Here is an 11,188-nt window from a genome sequence, read left to right as displayed (position 1 = left end):
ATTTTAACCAGAGAACGAATTGTTTCGTGTTTTCCCTTTCATGGACAAGCTTCTTTATACCCTAGTGATACTATTAAAACCGCAAAAGAAAAATTATTTTTTGCTTAATATTTTGTAATTCTTTGGATCTAAACTTGTCGTTACGCTTCCAATAAATTCTTCCTGTATCCAAAGCATCAGATCGCCTGATAGTATGTTGTAATAATGGTGACATGAAGATCGAATGTCCTATTACTCATATTAGTCAAATAACAAACTGGTAATGTCAGTTCCTCGTGCATACACAAAAACCGATTTTGGACAACATCCATGAAATTGTAGTTGTAACAGCTATACTTTAATCAAAAGTTCTTCCCAGAGGTAAAACGATGTCGTTGATATAGCAATCACTCGAATCGTTGAGAAATCCAACTCGATCTGTGATCACTCATATTTTTTGACCAAATTGGATATTTTATATGAAAAACTCAAAAATCTTAGGTCGTCAATAACTTTGTAACCAAGCGTTTATTTAAGAAAAGGAGCTCGATCTGTGATCACTCATATTTCTAACCAAAAATCTAAATTTTATATGAAAAACTCAAAAATCTTAAATCGTCAATAAGAAAAGCAGCTCGATCTGTGATCACTCATATTTCTGACCAAAAATCGATATTTAATATGAAAAATTCAATCTTAAATCGTCAATAACTTTGTTAATAAGCGTTTATTTAAGAAAAGGAGCTCGATCTGTGATCACTCATATTTCTAACCAAAAATCGACATTTTATATGAAAAACTTAAAAATCTTAAATCGTCCATAACTTTGTTAATAAGCGTATATTTAAGAAAAGCATCTCGATCTGTGATCACTCATATTTCTAACCAAAAATCGATATTTTATATAAAAAACTTAAAAATCCTAAATCGTCAATAACATTGCTAATAAGCGTTTATTTAAGAAAAGCAACTCGATCTGTGATCAAAATATCGATTTTTGATTTCTAATCAAAAATCGATATTTTATATGAAAAACTCAAAAATCTTAAATCGTCAATAATTTTGTAAATAAGCGCTTATTTAAGAAAAGCAGCTCGATCTGTAATCACTCATATTTCTAACCAAAAATCGATATTTTATATAAAAAACTTAAAAATCTTAAATCGTCAATAACTTTGTAAATAAGCGCTTATTTAAGAAAAGCAGCTCGATCTGTGATCACTCATATTTCTAACCAAAAATCGAAATTTTATATGAAAAATTCAAAAATCTTAAATCGTCAATAACTTTGTAAATAAGCGTTTATTTAAGAAAAGCAGGTCGATCTGTGATCACTCATATTTCTAACCAAAAATCGATATTTTATATGAAAAACTTAAAAATCCTAAATCGTCAATAACATTGTTAATAAGCGTTTATTTAAGAAAAGCAACTCGATCTGTGATCAAAATATCGATTTTTGATTTCTTAGCAAAAATCGATATTTTATATGAAAAAAAAAAAAAAATCTTAAATCGTCAATAACTTTGTAAATAAGCGCTTATTTAAGAAAAGCAGCTCGATCTGTGATCACTCATATTTCTGACCAAAAATCGATATTTTATATGAAAAATTCACAAATCTTATATCGTCAATAACTTTGTTAATACGCGTTTATTTAAGAAAAGCAAAAACTGATATTTTATGTGAAAAATTCAAAAATCTTAAATCGTCAATAACTTTGTAACCAAGCGTTTGTTTAAGAAAAGCAGCTCGATCTGTGATCACATATATTTCTGACCAAAAATCGAGTGCAGATCCAATTATTGAGGGAATAATGAAAATAATTGATTCTTGTTTTGAAAAATACAACATGTCAAGTTCGGAGATTCTCATTTTCAACTTTATTAAATATGGCTGGCTACCTTTCGATCGGATTTAAATTATTAATAAAGATTACAAAAATTAAAAATTAGAAGGCATGAACATAATTTTCATAATTTAAAATTATTTATATAATAACGGTAACGGTGTTTAATAGATAACGGTATATGTTGGAAACGGAATTTTGGAGGTAACAGAAGTCTAGCTGAAAGAGTATTTTAGGGTAACGTTAGACAACCTTGGTTACAAATGCAGTAACCAAATTAAAATACTATTGCGTCTTTTACGAAGCGTACCAAAAGTGTACCTTTCTATTATTTTTTATTTAAATGCCAATATACTACATTATTATCTTTTCTATCTGAATAAATCTCCTAAAAATACTTTTGTATCATTTGAAACAGTTAATCTACAAAACATGCATTCATACGATTGTTACGGAAAACAACAGCTAAAGAACAGAATAAACAATTTTCCGATTTATAAGAATCGATAAGAAACCAACCAAAAAAAAACAAATAATAAAATAATGTTACAAATTGTTATCCCTCCACTTACGTGAACATGAGCAACATCACGTAATATTATACATCATTTGGGAATTAACTAGATTTCATTTTTTTTTATTTTCTACAGTCTTTTGATGTTTTTACAACTTGTCGGATTTCGTCCTTTTTTTGGCATGAATGTATATGTGTGTTCGTTTGTTTTTGTATTGTTTTGTTAAATTTAACAGATTATGAAAAAAGATATTGATTTGAATCACCATTCAAATGCTATTTGAGTAGATGTTCAAGTATTATTAAATAGAATTTTAATGGTGCCTTAGTTAAAGGTTATTGAATTAAAGGATTTTATGGTTCAATATTAGTATAGTACATATATGAGTACTTTTTTATATTTCCATATAAAATAAATTAAATATTTATAAGAGTAAAATACCCAACAAGACCCAGATCAACAAAAATACTTATTTAAACATAAGTCGGTAAATAGTGGTCCAAATGGAAAAAGAACGATAATCTGTTATCACTTATATTTCCAAACAAAAATAGATATTTTATACGTAAAACTTAATTAACCTAAAATCGTCAAGAACTTCGCTTTTATTTGAGAAAAGGAGATCGATCTGTGACCACTCATATTTCTGACCAAAAATCGATATTTTATATGAAAAACCTCAAAAATCTTAAATCGTCAATAACTTTGTTAATAAGCGTTTATTTAAGAAAAGCAACTCGATCTGTGATCACTCATATTTTTAACCAAAAATCTGAATTTTATATGAAAAACTCAAAAATCTTAAATCGTCAATAACTTTGGTCATAAGCGTTTATTTAAGAAAAGCAGCTCGATCTGTGATCACTCATATTTCTAACCAAAAATCGATATTTTATATAAAAAACTCAAAAATCCTATTGTCAATAACTTTGTTAATAAGAGTTTATTTAAGAAAAGCAGCTCGACTGTGATCACTCATATTTCTGACCAAAAATCGATATTTTATATGAAAAACTCAAAAATCTTAAATCGTCAATAACTTTGTTAATAAGCGTTTATTTAAGAAAAGCAGCTCGATCTGTGATCACTCATATTTCTAACCAAAAATCGATATTTTATATGAAAAACTCAAAAATCTTAAATCGACAATAATATTGTAAATAAGCGTTTATTTAAGAAAAGCAGCTCGATCTGTGATCACTCATATTTCTGACCAAAAATCGAAATTTTATATGAAAAACTCCAAAATCTTAAATCGTCAATAACTTTGTAAATAAGCGTTTATTTAAGAAAAGCAGCTCGATCTGTGATCACTCATATTTCTGACCAAAAATCGAAATTTTATATGAAAAACTCCAAAATCTTAAATCGTCAATAACTTTGTAAATAAGCGTTTATTTAAGAAAAGCAGCTCGATCTGTGATCACTAGGGGGCGGATTTTCATGCATTTATTATTGGAAAATATGCGCCTAAAATATGCTTCAAAAAAATCAAAATATGACCTCAAAATTTAAAAAATATGCACGTATATTTTTGTGCAGAAACATAAAATAATTAAGTATGGAATTCGAAATGTCCAAAAAATACACAACACTGTTGCCAGCAGTTAGAACTCTTTAAATTATACCAGGAATTAAACAAATAAAGTTCTAAAACTATTTTTAAAATAATTTTTCTTCTAAAAAAACAATGGACGATATATTAATTGTAATATCTTGGTATGAATACTTGTTTAAATCCATAATCTTTAGAGCTTCTCTATTTTGATCGTGCTGTAAAGTAGCATCCAACCTTAATATTTATCTCGTAATAACCAAGCAATTAAGCAATTAGTAAATGTATCCCTTATAGAGGGAAATAATATCTGATCACTTGGCTGACTCCAATTTATATATTTTGGGTCATTGGACGTGCTATTTGTAATGCAGAGAGAAGTCAATTGGTTACTTTATACATCCCATGGAATCTAGCATAAAGACAATTATCACTTAAGTGTCTCTATGTAATCTATAGTGTCTCTAAGTTATCCAAAATCACTAGTTTACGACAGTCTCGTAGAAATGACTGTCAGGAGCGGTAACTGTGTATGTGAATCTTTCGATAACGAAATCTCTTATAAATCGAATTTGCAATTAAAACAAATATGAATGTTTTACGATACATTTAATGATTTTTTGATACTTAAAAAAACTAAACTTTTTTGAAGAAAAGTGTGTTGAAATGATAATTTTCAATTACTGTTAAAGAAATGAAGAACTTAATGCCAGTTTCTCGATGTCGAAAGAAGTTAGTTAGTAAATGTTATCTACTGCTATTTCTATAATAAATTCGACAAAAAAAATGTCGAAATAATGTACTGCCCATTAATGACAAAAAATTATATTTTTATTAAAAATTGGCATAATATGCATATAAATATGCATTTTGAAGTAAAATATAACAAAATATGCATTATCAATAAAATATGCAAAAATATGCACTAACAAATCGATGCCATTTTGCAGCAAAATGTGCGATTCAGATAGATAATTGGTCTACATTGTATTTGGACGTTCGAGAAAAAACATGCATTTGCATATAAATCCGCCCCCTAGTGATCACTCATATTTCTAACCAAAAATTGATATTTTATATGAAAAACTCCAAAATCTTAAATCGTCAATAACTTTGTTAATAAGCGTTCATTTAAGAAAAGCAGCTCGATCTGTGATCACTCATATTTCTGACCAAAAATCGAAATTTTATATGAAAAACTCCAAAATCTTAAATCGTCAATAACTTTGTAAATAAGCGTTTATTTAAGAAAAGCAGCTCGATCAGTGATCACTCATATTTCTAACCAAAAATCGATATTTTATATGAAAAATTCAAAAATCTTAAATCGTCAATAACTTTGTTAATAAGCGTTTATTTAAGAAAAGCAGCTCGATCTGTGATCACTCATATTTCTGACCAAAGTTCTATTTTTATATGAAAAACTCAAAAATCTTAAATCGTCAATAACTTTGTTAATAAGCGTTTATTTAAGAAAGCAGCTCGATCGGTGATCACTCATATTTCCCAGCAAAAATCCATATTTTATATGAAAAACTCAAAAATGCTATTGTCAATAACTTTGTTAATAAGAGTTTATTTAAGAAAAGCAGCTCGATCTGTGATCACTCATATATCTGACCAAAAATCCATATTTTCTGTGAAAAAATTAAAAATTCTTAAATCGTCAATAACTTTGTAAATAAGCGTTTATTCAAGAAAAGCAGCTCGATCTGTGATCACTCATATTTCTGACCAAAAATCAATATTTTATATGAAAAAATCAAAAATCTTAAATCGTCAATTACTTTGTTAATAAGAGTTTATTTAAGAAAAGCAGCTCGATCTGTGATCACTCATATTTCTGAGCAAAAATCTATATTTTATAAGAAAAACTCAAAAATCTTAAATCGTCAATAACTTTGTAAATAAGCGTTTATTTAAGAAAAGCAGCTCGATCTGTGATCACTCATATTTCTGACCAAAAATCAATATTTTATATGAAAAAATCAAAAATCTTAAATCGTCAATTACTTTGTTAATAAGAGTTTATTTAAGAAAAGCAGCTCGATCTGTGATCACTCATATTTCTGAGCAAAAATCTATATTTTATAAGAAAAACTCAAAAATCTTAAATCGTCAATAACTTTGTAAATAAGCGTTTATTTAAGAAAAGCAGATCGATCTGTGATCACTCATATTTCTGACCAAAAATCTATATTTTATATGAAAAACTCAAAAATCTTAAATCGTCAATAACTTTGTAAATAAGAGTTTATTTAAGAAAAGCAGCTCGATCTGTGATCAATCATATTTCTAACCAAAAATCGATATTTTATATGAAAAATTCAAAAATCTTAAATCGTCAATATCTTTGTAAATTCCTTTTTTAATAATGAATTGAAAAATATTATAATTCCGGTTTTATTTCAACTTTATTTTATTATCAAAAATACATATTTATTTATTTATTATTTGTATATTCTGTAAAATGTTTACAATAAACTTAATAATACTTATTTAAAATTTAACCTGAAAAGTGAAATTCTTTGAACAATAGAATGACTAGTTTATATTACCTGATTTAGATCAGTTAATCTTAAACAAAATTTAAACCTTAGTTAAACATTAAATATTTTAACTAAGATTCAATTTTGAGAGTTTAACAAACCTTAGTAACAAATTGATTGATTGATTCCTTGACTGATTGATTGTTTTAAGTTTAAATTTCTTAATTTAATATAAATTGTTTATAAAAAATATATGCGTGTTTTTGGTATAGTGTTATATATAAAAAAATATCAAGATATATTCTAATAATAATTAAGGTACTTGAATTACTTGCTTTATTTAAACAACCTTTAAATGTGCTTCAGTTTAAAAGAGAAATAATAAAAATTGTAGTTTGTAAAAAAATGCTTTTTACAAAGAAGAATTTTAAGGTTTTATTTTGTAAATCACCTCACTTTGATTAATTTTCCATATAAATTGTTTTGGTTTTTTTAAGAATTTATATGAAAATATTTTCAAAGTGAGTTCAAGTGTTTTACAAATAAGGTGGATTGATTCTCTTTTAAAGTTTATTATTCAGAATAAAGAACTTTGACAAATCTGCTGTATTGAAATTATTTCAAAATACAACAGATTTCTGAAATGCTTTATTAAAAATTAATGTTTTCAATTTAGCTGTGAAATACATATGTTAAATGGAAAAGTTAATTTTTTGGGAACAAAATATTTAACAATTTTATTAAAATTTTGTAAAATTGTTAAATATTTTTCAATATTAAGGGGTCTTTAAGGTTTATTAAAAACAAAAATTGTGTAAAATAGTATTTGGGTGTTAAAAATATAAAGAAAATATTTGTTTCTCAAACATCATTATTATTTTAAGTTTGTAATTAACGACCTTTGACCCCGATTTTTAATATAGTTTTGTGTTTTTGTTAGTAAACATTAGTATGATTGTGATCTGTAAAGACAAAATGAGTGACTAAAAACTAGTTTGGTTATTAAATTCATTTGAATTTTTATTTGAAAACTAGTTCTCTTTCACATGATGTTGTTCTTTAGTTCAGATCTGATAATAATCAATCATTTCATGCTAGTGTTTAGTTCCAAAATTTGGGTTGCATATAAATATTTACTTAACTATCTTATAATTATATATCACGCCGATTTTTAGAAATAAAATCCATATAAAATCTATTTCAGCTTTTGATAATTATTTGAATCTAAAACATTTTCTTATAAAATTTTCTTTTCGAAACGAGTTACAAAATAAATTCCCGATATCTTACAAAGAACTTTGTTCAGAATATCGGCATTTGCTAACAAAATTTTTAGTTGTAAGATTTCAAGGTTTTATATGAAACAAAATTTTGAAAGTTTGATAGCTTACAACTTTAGTTGTTGTTAACCCTCAATAGTGCCTCAAGGCATGAATTACAAACTACCAGTTATCTCAAAAATTAATTATAATTTTTTTAAATTAACTGTGACTTTAGTTACAGATTTGTTAACATTTCCCTCGAAGGTCGAAATACATTTTGACTTTTAGTTTTTGTTCTGTAAGCTGTTTTGTGAGCTGTTTTTTTAAATCAAAGTTTTACTAACTTTTAATCTTCCGATTTATTCGATATATTTTTTATTAGTTTTTCAATAAAATCTTATCATAATTATTTTTTTTTACACCTAAACCGGCAACAATGCCCTGAGGCTAGTGTTTATAAAAAACCGACTTTTTAAAAAACCGGTTTGTCGGTTAACCGAAAATTGGCCTTTTTTAAAAAACCGGTTTTTCGGTTAACCGACATCGAAAAAAACCGGATAAACCGGTTAACCGAAAATCAACATTTTAAATTAACCGGTTCGCAAAAACCGAGATTTCGAAGAAAAATCGGTTAACCGGCCGAAAATTGGCATTTTTAAAAACCCGGTTTTTCGGTTAACCGACATCGAAAAAAACCGGATAAACCGGTTAACCGAAAATCAACATTTTAAATTAACCGGTTCGCAAAAAACCGAGATTTCGAAGAAAAACCGATTTTTCGGTTAAGCGGTTTATAAATACTACCTGAGGCACTCTTCACCTTTTTGCTCCTGGCTGTTCTGAGTTTATTGGGTCATAATTAACCTAAAAAAATTATGCGACAACTTTTTTTTAACTTTTTAAAGTTGTCGGGTTAGAGGGTTAAGAAATGTAGATCGAAAGTTCTTCGTCTGATATCGGGGATGTTATTTTGAAACTCATTTCGAATTGGAAATCGTTTGAAAATTGTATGATTTATACATTGAATTAAGAGCTTAATATTAAAGATTCAGAACTGTATTCTGTAGAATAAATGTTTAGCAAAATCTCTTTAAATCTGATCAATTGAATGATTCAGTAAACGAATTTTAATAATATTCGAATGTAACTTTCAGAAGATTCCAAACATCAATGTTTGAAAACCTTTGAAATTGTCTTAAAGTTAAGGAAGATGCAAAACTTTATTGATATTGTTTCATCCCTTTCCCAATAAGCATTTTTACTTGAATTCAAGTTGAAAGCAAGTGTAATTCAAGTCTTGAATTATAGTCGAGGAATTGAGTTACAGTTGTATTACACTATATTTCAATAACATTGTCCGGGAAAAAGGAAACATAAACTCAAGCCATAAGCTTGAAAAATATTTAATTTTTTCAAATATTTTTCAAGTTTCAAGTCATATTCCAACAAAATGTTCAAGTGCTTGAATTTTTAGGACTTTGGTGCTTATTGGGTTGAGATCTAACAAAATTCAAAAAAGTCTGATTACAAAATTAAACGAATGTTTGTATCAATTCACAAAATTCAAAGAGTTTCTTGAAACTTTTTTGAATCAAATCTTTTCACTTCAAATAATAATCAAAAGCTGTAATAAAAAATCTTATTGCAAACCAATAAAAACCCTGAAACATTTCGGCTATACGGCTCCATATTGCGCATAACCTTTTGTGGCTCCCATATTAATCACCTGTTCATTGAAATCTTTCCATGGTGGTGTTTGTGTATAAAAACTGCTATTGTGATGATGCTGATGATGATATTGCAACTCTGCTGGAGATCTATTTGAAGATGCTGCAGCTGTTGTTTGTGAGGCCAAATGCTGAGTGCTGCTGGTGATATGTGCAGCAACTTCAGTATTATAACCCGCATTCATGGAGCCATAGCCTGTTGTTTGGGCATTGACGGTGGGCGTACATGAATTGCTGGATGTTGGTTTCATTTGAGCAGCTGCCTCAAATGTGCCCTTAAACAAATCGTATTTCTCTTGTGAGAAATTCGTCTCCATCAAGCGTTCGGGCTGTGTGTGATGATGACTGTTGTAGTGATGCATGCTGCTTAGGAAATCTTGATGGCTGAAAGCTGGATTTGCGGGAGAATGTGTGTTGGCTGCTGTAGTTGGCTGCATATTAAAGTTAGCTTGATATGTATTCCCAGCAGCGGCTGTTGATGCTTGTAATCCTTGTGCATTAGCAAATGGCATATGTGGAGGATAAGGAACTCTGCCAAAACCCATATAGCCTCCTGCACCCATCATAGGATACGGCTGGGGATTAACAAATATGGCATCGAATAGTTCTTTGGTTATTCTCTCACCACTTAAAGTGAAATTTTGCAGTTTTTCCAAATCCAAATTTAAACTGCCACCACTCTCCAGCACCTGTTCCAAGGCAAAGATATAGTTGTGGGCAAAACGTAAAATCTCGATTTTTGTCAATTTCGTTTCCTCCGGCAATTGCGGCAAAGTGACACGTAAACGTTCTAGGGCATCGTTTAGCGTATGCATACGATTACGCTCCCTGTCATTGGCCTTTACACGTCGAAATTTCTTAATGCGCACCACCTGAGTGGGACTACGTGAGCGTGTCATGCGATTTTTGCCGACGGCATATTTACGTTTTTGCCTTGGTTCAGTTGGCTGATCATCACAACTCTCACCCGAAGATTTTTTACTTGGCGTCGAAGTTTGTTCTCCCAGTTGCGGTGAGAACTCCAGTTCCTCGGGTGGTGCTTTGTTAATGATGTGTTCTACAAGAGTTCTTCCACTGCGACTGCTGTGATTACTGCTGTTATCAAATAATCCTGGAATCAATGCATGATCCAAAGCTAAATTGTTATAGACCTTTGGTAAATGTGCATTCACATCACCATTCGCTGGGGCATTATTGTAATAGTCTCCACAATTATCAAACTGCAGTTTCCGGGGTTTTAAATGACCTTCGGCGGTTTCAAAACTTTTTTCATAACCACTATCGAAAGATGAATTATCATCATCTTCGGCAAAATCAAAAGAACGATCTTCAAAACCACTATAACACGAAGACATTTTCTTTACTATTTTTTTCTTCTTGACTTTAAGTTTTCACTTTTAGTAACGGTTTTAATTATTTTTGTTACGTTTTGTTTGTTTTTTTTTCTTTTTAGTGATTTTATAAATCTCGTTTTTCTTGTAGCATTGTTTTTTTATATTTTGTATTTCCAACAGCGGTTTGTTGTTGCCCGTATCACGTGAATAAACCAACTAAACAACCTTTAAGGGTGTTACTTGTATTTTATATCGTCGCGTTCCTCACTTGACCAACCCTGTGTGTATTGTTCGTGGTCGTGAAGGCGCCATTTAAAATCCTCTTGATTTTATTACTATGACTCTTGCTGTGGGTAGGGTTGTTTTTTCCAATCGTCTCTGTTGTTGCTCTAATTCAGCTGATTCAGTTGAACTCTTTTACTAGCACTATTAGCCAATCAAAATCCTTTAACGATCAAAGAGATTTTGCACCCTTTCT

At 29.1% G+C, this 11,188-nt stretch overlaps 1 protein-coding gene across 1 annotated transcript; it reads right to left on the bottom strand.

Moving 5' to 3' along the window:
• Positions 1-9,263: 9,263 nt before the first annotated feature.
• On the bottom strand, positions 9,264-10,731 carry tap (Basic helix-loop-helix neural transcription factor tap). Its single transcript, XM_065504442.1, has one exon. The coding sequence runs from the start codon at positions 10,729-10,731 to the stop codon at positions 9,325-9,327; it is 1,407 nt and encodes a 468-aa protein (XP_065360514.1). The 3' UTR covers positions 9,264-9,324.
• Between the last annotated feature and the right edge of the window lie 457 nt (positions 10,732-11,188).

The sequence above is a fragment of the Calliphora vicina genome, chromosome 3, assembly GCF_958450345.1.
Source record: "Calliphora vicina chromosome 3, idCalVici1.1, whole genome shotgun sequence".
Lineage (NCBI taxonomy): Eukaryota > Metazoa > Arthropoda > Insecta > Diptera > Calliphoridae > Calliphora > Calliphora vicina.
This window is presented reverse-complemented; position numbering and strand designations above follow the sequence as displayed.